The sequence below is a fragment of the Coloeus monedula genome (assembly GCF_965178545.1).
Source record: "Coloeus monedula genome assembly, chromosome: 3".
Lineage (NCBI taxonomy): Eukaryota > Metazoa > Chordata > Aves > Passeriformes > Corvidae > Coloeus > Coloeus monedula.
Genome location: NC_138783.1, coordinates 118733060 through 118748437, shown reverse-complemented (window position 1 = coordinate 118748437; position 15378 = coordinate 118733060). Strand labels below are relative to the sequence as shown.

General features: G+C 57.8%; 1 protein-coding gene across 1 annotated transcript; it reads right to left on the bottom strand.

Moving 5' to 3' along the window:
- Positions 1-53: 53 nt before the first annotated feature.
- Positions 54-5094, bottom strand: DONSON (DNA replication fork stabilization factor DONSON; the record flags this gene model as incomplete). The annotated part of the gene is made up of 10 exons (XM_082278490.1): positions 54-191; positions 428-628; positions 1482-1680; positions 2051-2155; positions 2274-2397; positions 2474-2652; positions 3077-3255; positions 3338-3541; positions 4391-4471; positions 4822-5094. The coding sequence occupies 10 exons, from the start codon at positions 5092-5094 to the stop codon at positions 54-56; spliced, it is 1683 nt and encodes a 560-aa protein (XP_082134616.1).
- Positions 5095-15378: the final 10284 nt, after the last annotated feature.

The following is a 15378-nucleotide window of genomic DNA, read 5'->3' as shown; positions in this document are numbered from 1 at the left end:
GTGTCCCTCCCGCTCTGCCCGGAGCTCAGCACCTGCACCCAGGACCAGCATTCCTAGGCCTTCCAGGTGTAGGCATAATCCTTCATTTCCAGCAAGCGGATGGATGATTTTCCCAGAGTTGGACACTGGCTCAGCTGCTCCAAAGTCTTGGGATGCAGCCCGCAGGCAGGGAGATCCTGGTGCACAGCTTCCTGTGAAGGGGACACACACGGAATGAGTGTTTCTGCAGGCTGCCTGTAGTTCCAGCAGTCACTGGGATCCCGCTGGGCAGCTCCCCGTTTCCCATTACCCCGCTGCTGAGGAAGGACAAGCCCCAGGGGCTGCAGGTGGTGATCCCGGGCATTCAGGTGCCAAGCCCTGCGCGAAGGGAACGCCCCGGTTTGCGCTCCCCGCTCCCTCCCGAGCGGGGCCGCGGGTGTGTCCTCACCTGGGGCGGGGCCGCGCGGGTGTTGAAGGCGGCGCTGGGCTCGTGGGGGCTGAGCAGGGCGCGGAAGGCCCCGCGCTGCGCCGGGCCCAGCAGCAGCGTCAGGGCGTGCAGGGCGTGCGGCAGGATGGGCCCCAGCACCTCCAGGCTGAACACGTCCTCAAAGCCCCCCTGCACCCGGGCACGGCCGCTGATGCTCCGAGCCTGAGGGCAGAACACCGCGATTAGTGCTGGACTCACCACGGCAAGGACGAGTTCTCACCAGCTGAGACACTGCAGTGCCACAGGCCCACTGAAAATAGAAACACTTCTCAATATTGTCAACTGTGCAATGCATGAGGTTTTACCGTCCTTGTAACAACTCCTAAAATGTACCCCCTGGACTGCAGGAATGCTGCAGGGATGGTGCAGGGAAGTGCAGAAGAACAGGATGAACTTCTCTGGTGAAACAAGTAGCTCATCCTGTTCCTACTGGGAAGAAATTTGGGTTAGATACAGGGAATTCTTGGCTGTGAGGGTGGGCAGGCCCTGGCACAAGGTGCTCAGAGCAGCTGTGGCTGCGCCTGGATCCCTGGCAGTGTCCAAGACCAGGCTGGATGAGGCTTGGAACAACTTGGGACAGTGGAAAGTGCTCCTGTCCATGGCAGGGGGTGGGACTGGGATGATCCTTAAGGTCCCTCCCAATCCAAACCATTCCTTGCAGGAACAGCTGGTGACCTGTGGCTCAGGGGCTCCTTGGTGCAAGGGGCTGGGATAGTCTGAGACCCCACAAGATCTGGGGAGAACCTTAACAACCATTTTCCCTCCGGGCAGTTCTGCCCAGCCTCCTCTCTCTCGGGAGGTGAGGAAAGGGAACGCTGGGATGTCAGTTTAGCACGGGATGTGTTGTAAGGATTTAGGAACAGGCTGTGCTGCAGACAAAATGCTGACTCAGGCTTTAGCCACAAAAATTCTGCTGTGGTGCCTGAGGGAAATGCCACCAAGCCAGGGTCTGATCGATCACCCTGGGTGAGGAAACCACTTCCTTCCCCTTCCCAAAGCCAGATGTGTCCCTTACCTTCAGCGTCTGCATGGTCCCGCCCCGGAAGGCCACCGGGGACAGCAGCGTCGGGGGCAGCCCCGCCTGCGGCCCCGCCACGGCCACCAGGCTGCGGCAGCTGATCAGGAAGTTCAGCAGCGTGAAGGTGTTGCTGCCTCTCACCAGCACCAGCGACTCGGGTCTGTGATCCACCTGCACCTCGTGCTTCTCCTTGCGACTTGGGAGCAGAGTCGAGGGAAAACCACGGGCCAGTGGAAAGCATCCATGTGCCAAAAAGCTTCAGCAGTGAACCCCCCACACCCCATCTGACCAAAAACCCCAAAACCAAACCCCACCAAGCTTTGCACTCATCCAGATCTGTTCTTCAAATATTAAGCAGCATCTTAATCCTGGCTTCAATTCCTAGAAATAACCTGCAGAGTTACTAAAAAAAAATGTGCAGTACCTCATAACATGTAGGAATGTGAGGATTCATATTTGGAAAACAGTTCTCAAAAACTTCTAGAGAACTTAAATGTGTACCACAGCACTGTAACAGCTGCAGGGCTTCCCACTGTCACACATCTGGAAGATCAAAGGAAGGATACAGTTGGATAGAAATAGTATCTGGTTTCTTCACCTCGTCTTGGACTCCCATCTCCTCAAGCCAAGAGAAACTTCCATCATCATCATCATCACTGGGAGCTGGTTCACTGGAGACACAGGATCAGTGTTAGGAGGGCAGCGCCTCTGAGGAAGGTTTTCCAAATGGACTGTGCAGGAGCCTGGAGATGCCCTTGAATTCCAGCACTGCACAAGATTGTTACTTACCCTGCATCCTCCGCACCGCTGCCCCCTCCGGGGCCATCAGCGGTTTCAGTTCCCAAACTCTCCTCAGAGTTTTTCTGTTTCCTGGTTCTACTTTCCTCGAGCAAAGGTAAGGAGAACTCTATGCCTGGGGCAGAGGAAAGGGAGCAGTGAAGGTTCTGTCCCAGCCCCTGTATCGGTGATGCAGCCCCAGCTGCTCTTACCCTCGCTCCTCATGGCCTCCCTGAGGCCGCGCGTGGTGGGGGCGATGGCGGCCGTGGGGACGCTGCTGCCCGCCAGCCCCGCGGCGCGGAACAGCACCGAGAACTGCGGCGAGCACACGTAGAAATAGGGACACAGCCTGGCCCTGAGCAGGTTGTACAGAGAGGTGAAGCTCACAGACCTGGCAATGGGAATAAACAGCGCTGTCACAGCAGGCAGTTCTCTCCCACTGATGTATTGGAGAGGGAACTCGGACAAGGGATGGAGGGCCAGGAGCCAGGGAATGGCTTCCCAGTGCCAGAGAGCAGGGCTGGATGGGAGATTGGGCAGGAATTGTTCCCTGGGAGGGTGGGCAGGCCCTGGCACAGGGTGCCCAGAGCAGCTGGGGCTGCCCCTGGATCCCTGGCAGTGTCCCAGGCCAGGTTGGACACTGGGGCTCGGAGCACCCCGGGATAGCAGAAGGTGTCCCTGGATCCCATGGCAGGGGTTGGAATGCGATGATCTTTAAGGTCCCTTCCAACCCAAACCACCCTGTGATTCTGTGATTAATTAAAATCTCCTCGTCTTACTCTCACCCAATCCATCAGTAGCTGGATTGCACTTACCAGTCACTCATGAGCACTTGCTGCAGGGCCTCGTCCTGTGCCCAAGGACAGGCCTTTCCGGCGATTTTCCTGTCTGCCCCGATGCGGGGGAACAGCGGCAGCCAGGGCAGCGAGGGGTGCAGCCAGTACACCAGGCTCTGCTGGAAGGCACAGCGCAGCTCCGTGCACAGCTGGGGCTCCTGGGGATCCAAGAGTGTCTGAGGGGGACAGCAGAGCTTCCAGAAACAAAGCTGTGGCTCCAGCCACCCGCCCAGCTCTCACCTGCACGCTCTGGGGCAAGGTGGTTTCTGTAGCTCTGCAGTGCTGAGCAAATCCCTGCGCCTCCTCCTGCGCTTTCAGATGTTCTGTCCAGGTGAAGGGTTGGGAGGACATGAAGAGAACCCGTGTTTTAATACTCCAGTCTGCAGGGAATTCCTGCCTTGGCGAGGAGGGAACTTTGGGTACAGCAAGAGGTGAATGAAGGTCCTGGCCAAACAGAAATAGCATCAGTTAACTCACAGAAAATTAAACCTGTTCACAGGCTGAACCACAGGCACAGTTTATTATTTTGATTATTTCACTCAGTACCACATTCTAATAGAAATATTCCATTCTATTGCCTATAAAACCACATGAAAGGGTTTTCACTCACTAGTCCTTCCAACAATACAAACTAGGAACAAATAAAAGGATAGATGATTCAAACAAAAAAGCCCTAAGCCTGATGTTTATGAAGACAAGAATTTCCATGCCAAAATGGTTATTTCATTTCACCCTCTCCTGGTGACTGTAATGTAATACGCTGAAAAAAGCCCTGGGCACCTCCAGGACAGTTTGTTCTCTTTTTTCTATCCTTCTAATATAGCTTGAACTTCAGTTTCTGTACCTAGAACAACATTAGACAATGTCTATTGAAACTCTCTTTCAATTCCAAGGGCTGGTTTTCAGGAATTCTCTCTTTCTTATGTGCCTGATGAAGTGCTTCATTTCTGTAGCTTAAAAACAGACTTCAGGAGGTCTATTGAAGAACATCCTCATCTCAACTACATATAAAACTAAGAAACAGTAAAATTATAGTCAACATGCTAATAAAACTTAAATACAATAACCTCTGTCCACGGAACTACAATAGCAGTGAGGTCAGGCAGAAGGCTGGGTTTAAAAGGCTGTCACCAGCACAGGAAACATCAGTGTAAGAAATTTCCTTGAATACTGACGTTTTAGTACATTCTTTTATACAGAGATGGCCCACCAAATACCAAGTTAAACAGTTTCAGCTTTCTCTGTGCCCTGAGAACAGCTGAAATCTTTTCAGCAGTATGTGCTGTTTCATACCTTGCTTAGGGCGGGTGTGTCGGAACTTTCAGCAGGCTCCACTCTCCTGGAGGGCTTCTCTTCACAGGCCGGCTCTAAAAACTGAATTAAAGAGCAGCATAAGGCACAGCACAAAGGAAGCACAGGGCTGATCATTTAAAAAACTACCCTTGCAGTGACATTTCACGAGCGATCCTCAGCAGCCCGGGCTGCAAACCAACCCCGCTCAGGCGAGCACAAGGTCCGCACCCAGCGCTGAGCAGGGGCTCGACCCCAGCAGGGCCTTGGAGGAGGCGGGGGCGACCCCCGGGCTGGGTTTCCAAGGGGCTTCGGGCGATATCTGAGGGGTGAGGGTGACGGCGATGTCTGAGGGCTGAATGTGGTGGCTGAGGGCTTAGGGTGATGACTGAGGGCTGAGAGCTGAGGACCCCGGTGCCGGGGCTCGGTCCCACCTGCCAGAAGGGCGCTGCCGATGGATCCCCGCCCGCCGGGGCCGCTGCCGGAGACTGAGGGGCGGCCGCCGCCCGCTGCGGAGCGTTGTCCAGGCTGGAGAAGGGGTTGCGGCGGCGGGCGGCCGCAGAGGGGCCCCGCGGGGCCGGGGCAGCGGCAGCTTCGACGGTGGCGGCGGGGTCGCTCCTCCGCCCGGGGCGTTTGCGCTTCAGCCGCAGCAGCGCCGGCGGCTTCTTGAAGCCGGGCTCGGGCCCGGGCTCGGCGGGGGCGGCCATGGCCGAGCAGAGTCGGGAGAGAGCTGCGGGCTCGTCTTGGCGCCAAAACGCGCCCGCTCCGCCCCGGGGCGGTGCTGAGGGAGCGGCGCCGCCATTGCTGCCGCCCTCAGGGGCTCTGAGGGGAGCGCGGCTCCCGCCGGCCCCGCTCCGCCCGCACACGCAACAGGAACATGAAGCACAAAGCCGGACGGGGCTGGGAATTGTGTCCGTGCGCTTCCAAATGCACACGGACAGCGGCCCCAAGGGCTGGGCTCGGCTGCGGCAGCATCACCACGCGGCTGCCCCAGGCCCTAAATGCCCTGTGCAGGTAGCGGCGCCGGGCTGTGCGATGGCACACGGAACACACGGGGTTCCGCCTCTTCGGGAGAAAGAAACGAGTGCTTTAGCCTGTTTGGGAGAGAAAACTACTATCGATGGCACTCGTCTGTTGTACGTGGGGTTCAAAAGCATAACAAATACTAGAAAGTTAGAAATACATGTGGGTCAAAAGTCATAGAGAGGTAGTTGGGAGCAGCATCTCTACTGACAAGAGATATAAAAAACCAAAAACTATTCTATTAGAAAGTCTTTCTTCTGCAGTTCTGTCACTTGTTGCTCTTGCTTTTTGAAACTTTTAAAGTTCTTGTTCCCTGTGATCTGCTTGCTTTTGCAAACGTTGAAGCTAAAATGAGCAAGGTCGGGAAAAAACCAACAGCTGGGTACAAAGCTTCAGAGTCAAGGTGGAACAAGTGGAGGATTCACACGTGCTCAAAAGCATCTCTCCTCTCCGAGGCTGCATGGCAGCACGCAAGGAGCAAAATCAGAGTTGCTCCTGTTGTCACAGTAGAAATGCCTCCTGTGCAGATTCCTGCTGCAACCAAACTAGTGACCATGACACAACATTGGATTCCAGAAGCTGGGAGTTGGGGTACCCTTTCTTCTTGTCCGTGTCTTCACCCTAAATTCTTATTCCTATTGCTCTTCCACAATATCTTCATCGTCTCCTTAGCGTTTGTCTTCTCCATCTTCGTCTTCTTCGTCCTCGTCGTTCCCGTTGCTGTTTGTGACCCAGCTCGCAGTGGTGCCGGCAGCCCCGGGTGTGCCGCAGCCCCGCAGGGAGGGAGGCTCTGGGAGCGATCCCTGCTGTGGGTGCCCTGTGTGTGCTACTCCTCCGGCTGTGGCACCAGGCAGGGACACGGGCACAGCCCCCGCAGCGCCCGCAGCGCCCGCCTGAAGCGGGAGGGACGTTTCCTGGGGGCAGCCGGCTGCCCGCGCAGGGCCTGGGCTCCCAGCGGGGCGGGCGAGGGGCTGGGCGAGCTGTGCGGGGCAGGCACCGGGCTCTCTTCCCCTTGGGCTGTACCTGTTGCTTCCACAGCCATGCATTGCTGCAGGGCATACTCTTCCTCCCGCTGCTGCCTCAGCTCCAGCATCTCCAGCAGCGCCTGGCTCAGCATGTCCCCGGTGATGTTCTGCTCCTGGTACGCTGAAGCCTGGCTGCCGGCCGGGCTGTTGAAGGGGACGCTGGGTGGGCTCTGGGGCTCCTCCTCCTCTGCAGCTCCGGCCGGGGCAGCAGCTGCCGGCTCGGCCTCCGTGGCACTGCCCGGGGCAGGAGAGGCGCTGGGCAGGGCAGGCGCTGCCTCTGCTGCCACCGCTGTGCCCACGGGGCTGGCAGAGCCGGGCCCCTCTGGGGGACAAGGCTGGGGCTCCTCCTCACTCACGGGGCTCAAGGCTCTGTCCCAGATCTTGGAGCTGATGTCAGGGCCCCATGGGGACAGCTCCTGGCTGCTCACTCGCTCTTCCCTCTGGGCCAGCTCTCGGACATCGTCCCATTGGGAATCCTCTGGGGCTCTCACATCTGTCCGTAGGGACAGTTCGTGGCATCTCTCATCCTCTTCCCGTTCCAACTCCTGCTGCCCTCTCTCCTTTGCTTCCCAATGGGACACCTCTTGGGCTGTCACACGTTCTTCCCATTCCCACAGCTCTTGGTGCGCCTCACCGTGTTCTTCCCCAAGCCTCTCCTCTGGGCTGGAGCCCTGCAGGGCAGCTCCACCAAGAACAATTCCTCTTCCCATTGCAGGAGTCTCCTTTGGCGTGGAAAAGAAAGAACAAAAGAACCAAAGAGAGAGAGAGGGAGAAAGAGAGAGAAAGAGAGAGAGAAAGAAAGGGGAAGAAAAGGAGGAAAGGGATGAAGGAAGAGAGGAAGGGAGGAAGGAAGGAAAACTCCTGCCTTCCCCTCTCAGGGCTGGATAAGTCCTCGAACTTCCTTCCTGTGCTCCCAGAGAGAGGAACGCTGGCCTAGGGACTCTCTGCTGTTGGATATTGGGAAGGGAGGAGGGAAACACTTGGTTGTCCCTTTAGACAGAAGAAATTGGTGAACATCCAGTCCCAACAACTCATGGGATTTCTTTGTTATCCTTCAGGGATCTTTATTTGGTTTTGGAAAGCAAAGAGGAGCAGGAGAGGGCCTAAGAAAGGAACAATCCTTGTGTATGTTCTGACAGGAGGGGGCAGCCGGGGGGATCGGGCTCTGCTCCCATGGAACAGGGACAGGAGGAGAGGGAACGGCCTCAGGCTGGGCCAGGGCAGGCTCAGGGTGGACAGCAGCAGGAATTTCCCCATGGAAAGGGAGCTCAGGCCTTGGCAAGAGCTGCCCAGGGAGGTTTGGAGTGCCCATGCCTGGAGGTGTCCCAGGAAGGGCTGGAGGTGGCACTCAGTGCTCTGGGCTGGGGACAAGGTGGGCATGGGGCACAGCTGGGCCTGGCTGGGCTGGGAGGGCTTTTCCAGCCTCAGGGATCCTGGGATTCTGTAGAAGTTATCCTACAGAAGAAGGAAAACTTAATCCCGGAGAAAGCCCCTGCCCTGGAGAAGCCCAGGAGCAGCCCCGAGGCTGGACGTGCCAACACCGGGCTCCAGCCACAGCTGCCCGGCACTGAGCCCTGCGGGGCTGCCCAGGAAGAGCAGAACAGCCCCAGTGCTCCGCTGCTGCTCCATTGCTGGGTGGGCGGTGATTTGGGGTCTTTGGCTGCACAGCCCTGTCCAGCTGCTCCCACAGGGATGTGTCAGGAACAACACAGAGCTGCTGCTGCCTCAGCTGCGGCTGCACCGGGGCAACCCCTCCCGCCTGGCACAAGGCTGCTCAGGGCAGGCAGGACTGGTGAGGAACACACCCAGCCTGGCTCCAGGGACTGAACTCTGAGGGGTTTTTCGGAAGGAATTCTTCCCTCTGAGGGAGGAGAGGCCCGGGCACAGGGTGCCCACAGCAGCTGGGGCTGCCCCTGGATCCCTGGAAGTGTCCCAGGCCAGCTTGGACACTGGGGCTTGGAGCCACCTGGGACAGTGGAAGGTGTCCCTGCCCACGTGTCACGATCAGGTGAGGGAGAGATGCCTCTGCCCCACTTAAGGGCAACTGAGACCAGAGGACGGCAACACTGGGATCTTACCCAACAACACAGACTTGATTTCTCAAGAAGTGGGAGGGAGGGAGGGAGGGAGAAAGAGCAAACACCTGTCAGAGAGGGGGAGACACAGAGCCGGAGATAATCAGCTGGAACTCCATGAGCTTTAAGGCCCCTGCCAACGCCACCCGTTCTGTCGCTGGAGAGTCGGACGGGCTCCAGAAGTGACCCCACGGCTGCTTTCTGCTGAGCAGGCCCTGGGCCAGGACAGGGGAGCAGAGGGGCGAGGCTTTAGGCACAGGGGCACCTGCAAGTTCCTTCCGGTGGATCCTTTGTGCGCAGAAGAGAAGTGCGAATGGTGAGCAGAGCCTTCCCAGCACTTTGCAGGCGCAGCGAGCCTGGGCAGCAGCAGCCGCTCCTCCCTGCCCACGCCACACTCGCGCTCCTTCCTAAGGCAGCTCGGCTCCCTGGCCGTGCTCAGCGCCGGAGCGCGGCTGCGGCGGCTCCGCTGTCCCGGCTGCGCAGCCCCGCTGCAAAGGCGTTTCCAGCACAGCTCTCTGCCAGCCGGGCTCCGCGGGCGGCTTTCGTTCGCCTTGGGCGAGCAGGGACAGCCCTGCCCTGCCGGCCCGGCCGGGAGCTCTCCCGCTGCCGCTGGGGCTCAGCAGCCGCTGCTCGCAGGGACTCCCTGGGGCTGAGTGTGAAAATGCATCAGTACCTCTGAGAGACGAGAAGTGAAACCCGGACACTCTTTTCTCGTGCCTTGCACGCTATATTAGAAAATATACAAATTCTCCAGCAATGGAACAGTGTCCTGTCTTTCTTTGGTTGTTTCCTGGGAAATTATAATGTATTGCAATTACAACAAATTGTATATTCATGTTTTTATTTCATAGACTGTAATCTAAATATGCAATATGTAATAAAAGAAATGATTTCCTAATTTTACCTATCTATTACATTTTCTCTTTACTTTTGTATTCTTAAATTATTCTTCTTATTCTCCTTCTTCTTATTACTCTTCTTCTTCTCTGCTTCTTCTATGTATTTCTAAATTCTTACTCTTATTCCTATTACTCTTCTTCTTCTAACTATTTTTAAATTCTTTTTCCTATTCCTATTCCTATTCCTCTTCTTCTTCTATGTATTTTTAAATCCTTATTACTATTCTCCTTCTATGTATTGTTAAATAAGTCTCTTCCGTCTTCTTTGTCTTCTTCGTCTTCTTCGTCTTCGTCTTCTCTGTCTTCTTAGTCTTCGTCTTCTTCTTTGTTGTCCTCGTCTTCTTCATCCAATTCTTCGTCTTCGTCTTCTTTGTCTTCTTCCTCATTGCCTTCATCTTCTTCATCTTCCTCCTTGTCTGTTTCAGTCCTCGGGCTGTGGTGCCAGGCAGGGGCACCGGAACAGCCCCCGCAGCGCCCGCAGCGCCCGCCTGAAGCGGGAGGGACGTTTCCTGGGGGCAGGCACCGGGCTCTCTGTCCCTGCCTCTGGCACGGGCTCCTCGAGGGCAGGAGAAGCCGCGTGTCCCACGGGGCCTTGGCCTTGCAGGGCCGCGGGCGAGGCACAGAGCGGCCCTGGGCTGCACGGCTCCGCTGCCGGGCCCTCAACCCAGGCCTCACGGGGGACAGGCACTGGGAGCCCCAGTGCCGCAAAACCTCCCTGGTTTTGCTCTTCTGGGGGCAGCTCCAGGACACCCAGCTCGTCCCACTCGTCGTCCTCTGGGTGCAAGGGCTTGGTCCCGATGCCGTGCTCGGTCTCCTCTTCCCAGATCTCCTGCACGAGCTCCTTGTCGCTGTCGTCTTCCCAGCTGGACTGTGCTGAGGGTCTGCTGCCGTTCCCTCTGGACACGTCTTGGCCAATGCAGGCTTCCCCTTGGGAAAGGTCTTGGCCAATGTGTTCTTCCCAGTAGGAAAGTTCTTCACAGCTGTTGACATCTCCTTGGGACAGCCCTTGCTCCAAGTATTCTTCCCAGTCGGACACTTCCTGGGACGTCTCCTGCTCAGGGCACTCTTTCCCCTGGGACATTTCTTGGGAGTTGTTAATTTCTCCCAGGGACAGCTCTGCCTCTTCCTCACCTTCCCCCTCGGACAGCTCCGGGTCTCTCACCAGGAAAGGCTCCAGCTCATCCAGGAACTGCCAATATTTCATTTCCTCATCTGAGTCTTCCATCCTCTCCTGCAGTGCCAGCACTGACCCTGCTGCTGTCCCCTCCTGCTGCTCCCTGAGGGCCTGGGCTCCCAGCGGGGCGGGCGAGGGGCTGGGCGAGCTGTGCGGGGCAGGCACCGGGCTCTCTTCCCCTTGGGCTGTACCTGTTGCTTCCACAGCCATGCATTGCTGCAGGGCATACTCTTCCTCCCGCTGCTGCCTCAGCTCCAGCATCTCCAGCAGCGCCTGGCTCAGCATGTCCCCGGTGATGTTCTGCTCCTGGTACGCTGAAGCCTGGCTGCTGGCCGGGATGTTGAAGGGGACGCTGGGTGGGCTCTGTGTCCCTATTGATGGCCGCTCCTCACTCATTACAGAAGGAGTTGGTGCCTTTTCCTCCTCTGGAGCGAGAGGCTTGGGGGGCTCCTCCACCTCTGCAGTTCCAGTCAGGGCAGCAGCTGCCCCCTGGGAAAGCTCTCGGTCCATGTCGGGGATGGCCGCATCCACTGGGGACAGTGCTGGGTCACTCGGGCTGTCCCGTGGAATCACCTCGATGGCCTCTTCCACTTCGGACAGCTCTGTGTCACTTGGGCTGTCCCCTGGAATGACATCGATGGCCTCTTCCACTTCGGACAGCTCTGTGTCACTCCGGCTGTCCCCTGGAATGACATCGATGGCCTCTTCCACTTCGGACAGCTCCTCGTCACTTGTGCTGTCCCCAGGAAAGACCTCGATGTCCTCTTCCCATTGGAACAGCTCCTCATCACTTGTGCTATCCCCTGGTGAGAGCTCAATGGCCTCTTCCAATGGGGACGGCTCCCGGTCACTTGTGCTGTCCTGTGGAATGACCTCGATGGCCTCTTCCACTTCAGAGAGCTCCTGGTCACTTGTGCTGCCCCCTGTAGTGACGTCGATGGTCTCTTCCACTTCGGACAGCTCCTCGTCACTTGTGCTGTCCCTGGGAATGACCTCGATGGCCTCTTCCACAGGGGATGGCTCCCGGTCACTTGTCCTGTCCCTCGGAATGGCCTCGATGGTCTCTTCCACTTCGGACAGCTCCTCATCACTTGTGCTGTCCCTGGGAATGACCTCGATGGCCTCTTCCACTGGGGACGGCTCCCGGTCACTCGGGCTGTCCCCGGGAATGGCCTCGATGGCCTCTTCCACTTCGGACAGCTCCCGGTCACTTGTGCTGTCCTGTGGAATGACCTCGATGGCCTCTTCCACTGGGGATGGCTCCCGGTCACTTGTCCTGTCCCCTGGAATGGCCTCGATGGCCTCTTCGGACAGCTCCTGGTCACTTGTGCTGTCCTGTGGAATGACCTCGATGGCCTCTTCCACTGGGGATGGCTCCCGGTCACTTGTCCTGTCCCCTGGAATGGCCTCGATGGCCTCTTCCACTTCGGACAGCTCCTGGTCACTTGTGCTGTCCTGTGGAATGACCTCGATGGTCTCTTCCACTTCAGAGATCTCCTGGTCACTTGTGCTGCCCCCTGTAGTGACGTCGATGGTCTCTTCCACTTCGGACAGCTCCTCGTCACTTGTGCTGTCCCCAGGAATGACCTCGATGGCCTCTTCCACTGGGGACGGCTCCCGGTCACTTGTCCTGTCCCCTGGAATGGCCTCGATGGCCTCTTCCACTTCGGACAGCTCCAGGTCAGTGTTGCTGTCCCCTGGGAAGAGCTCGATGTCATCTTCCACTTCAGACAGCTCCTCGTCACTCGTGCTGTCCCCTGGGAAGAGCTCGCTGTCTTCTGTCACTGGGGACAGCTCCTGCTCGCTGCTGTTTTCCCCTTGGGACAGCTCGCTGTCATTTTCCCTTTGGGAATCCTGTTTCTCCAGCACCGTGCCCCTGATGCTGCACTCCATGGCAGGAGTCCCCGAGGGAATGGGCAGCACAGGCAGCAGCTGTGAGCTTGGGGACACTCGGGCTGTGCCCTCCTGGGCCACCCTGAGCGGGGGCAAGAACACCCTGGGCACGGGGGTGTATGGCTGCCAAGGACAGGGGCTGCGGGGCTGAGGCCCCTTCTCCCCTGCACTCCCCAGCTCTGTGTCCCAGCTCCGAGTGTCCCTGGGGCTCACCAGGCAGGGCCGTGGTGGCAGCGGTGCCAGCTGTGGCAGAGGCGGCAGCGGTGGCAGCGTGTCCCCACGGAGGGACAGGGCCTGGCTCCGGCTGCCCTGCGGCGCTGCCCGCGGCTGCCCGAGCTCCACCTGTGGGACCTTGAGGTGTTGGAGCTTTCTGGGTCCCACCTTTGGCTGCCCGAGGTGCACTGGCGGCAGCTTGATGTGCGTCGGTGAGGAGGAGGCGGCGTGGGACGGAGAGGGCTCCCTTGGCAGAGCAAAGATCCTGACCCTCTCCGTCCACTGGCCTCTCCTTCCTGCCTCATCCCTCACTCCTGGCCTCCTCCGCAGGCTCAGCAGTTGGCCTTGGGCGGGCTGGGAGTTGGGCTTCCCCTTCTTCTCCATCTTCTCAGTAATCTCTGTTGCTCTCTAGAGCAGACGAGCACAGGGAGCTGCTTCCTCCTCAGAGAACGGCGCTCCTGTGATGGGCACGCAGGGCTCTGCGTCCCTTAGATACCCTCAGCCAGGGCCGGGCTCTCTGATGTCACAAGGGTCTCTGGCCACCACCATGTCCCACATCACAAAGGGCCCTGACACCCCACGCCTGGGTCACAAAGAGCCATCCCCGGCACCCCAAAAACAGCGGGGCAGAGAGGAACTGGCTTGGAACAGCCCCGGACTCGTGGCCTTGCGGCCCCTGCTGTGCCCAGAGCCCTGAGGGCCTTTGGCCACGCTCCCACACGACAGCCCCAGCCCCACACTGCAGAGCCCTGCGTTTGCAGGCTGCGCTGGGCAGGGCACGAGGAATTGGCCGCACGGACGTGCCAGGGACTCGTGGGCAGTGGCTCCGCGGCCCGCGGGAGGCCGGGCACCAGGGCTGTCCCTCAGGGCTCTGCCTGGGCACCGGGGCTCGCCAGCGCCTTCAGCAATGGCACCCGGCGGCTCCGAGCGCGCCCTCGGCGCCTTTGCAGGGGACGGGAAGCTGAGCGGGGCAGGGGCACCGCGCAAGGACGGGGCCATCCACAGGCACCTGGACCAGCTTGGTGTTATAAATAAAGTATGTAATTCGTGCTATTATGTATAAAACTGGAATGTAATCAGACCATGTAGAGACAGAGTTTCAAAATCCCTCCACCAGCGCGGCTGAGAGAAAAATTTCACAACACTAAAAGAAGTTCTCTCACAATAAGTGAGGATTCCACCTCGGTGGGGTTAGATCTTATCACCTGGACCTTTGCACCATGAGGACTTGATTACCACCTTCTGATATCTACATCTCATCTGATAAGGAATCGCACATTCCGGGAACTAAAAATAACTGTTCCAGGAACCAGAGATGGCCCATCCATCATCAGAGATGGCCCTTCCATCGCCAGAAATGGCCCACTCATCACCCGGGATGGACAATTGATCAGACCCAGGAAAGGCTTTGGGCAGCCCAACTCCGGGACAAGAAAACTTCAGGAATATGCTAAAATTACGAGAAGAATAGAATTAATTCGGACTCTGCCCAAAAACTGTATAAGAAGGGACCAGCCGAAGCAGCAGTCGTGAACTTGGGAGGTCTGGTGCGATAGAGATCAGATCTGTGCGTGTTCACCCAGCTGCGACCCCGGGCTCCGAGCTGCTTTCCTCGATCGTGGCTTTCTGTGTGACCGATCTTTCGGGCGCGGAATAAAATCTATTTCTTTATTAAATTGAATTTGGCTGAATTTCTGCACTTCATTGAGAAGTGGGAGCACGAGAAGCTGGCGCGGTCCCACAAGGCCAGGGGCCAGGTGCCGCCCCAGGGCCGGGCAATGCCTCAGGCAGCGACTCTTGCAGGTCTCCCCTCGCCTGTGCGGCGCCTCGGGGACAGAGCCCGGGGCCGGGGCTCGGGCCCTGCTGCCACCAGGGCGCTGCCGAGCGCTCCCCGCCCGCCGGGGCCGGGCCCGGGCGCTGAGGGAGCGGCGCCGCCATTGCTGCCGCCCTCAGGGGCTCTGAGGGGAGCGCGGCTCCCGCCGGCCCCGCTCCGCCCGCACACGCAACAGGAACATGAAGCACAAAGCCGGACGGGGCTGGGAATTGTGTCCGTGCGCTTCCAAATGCACACGGACAGCGGCCCCAAGGGCTGGGCTCGGCTGCGGCAGCATCGCCACGCGGGCCCAGTTGTGTGAGATATGACACTAAACCCACAGGGTTTAGTCTGTTTGGGATAAAGAAACGAGTTTTTAAATCTACTTGGGATAGGAAACCACATTTGATTGCACTCGTCTGTTGTACACTGGTCTTAAACGGCATAACATATACTAGAAAGGTATAATTAGAAATACATGTGGCTGAAAAGTCATAAAGAGGTAGTTAGGAACAGCATCTCTACTGGCAAAAGATAGAATAAAAGAAAAATGATACTACTAAAAAATCTTTCACCTGCAGGTTTGTCACTTGCTGTCCTTGGTTTTTAAACTTGTTAATTTCTTGTTTCATCTGCTGTACTTTGGAAACATTGAAGCAAAACTGAGCAACATCAGGGAAAAACTCCACAGCTGGGTACAAGGCTTCAGAATCCGTGTGGGGCTCCCGGCCGATTCACGCGCTCCGGACCGTGTGTGCACACGTGCACAAAGCACCTCTCCTTTCCGAGGCTGCACTGCGGCACGCAAGGATAAAACCAGAGTCACTCCTGATTTCATCAGCTTGCCCTGCATCATTTATCCAGCACCTCCTCCAG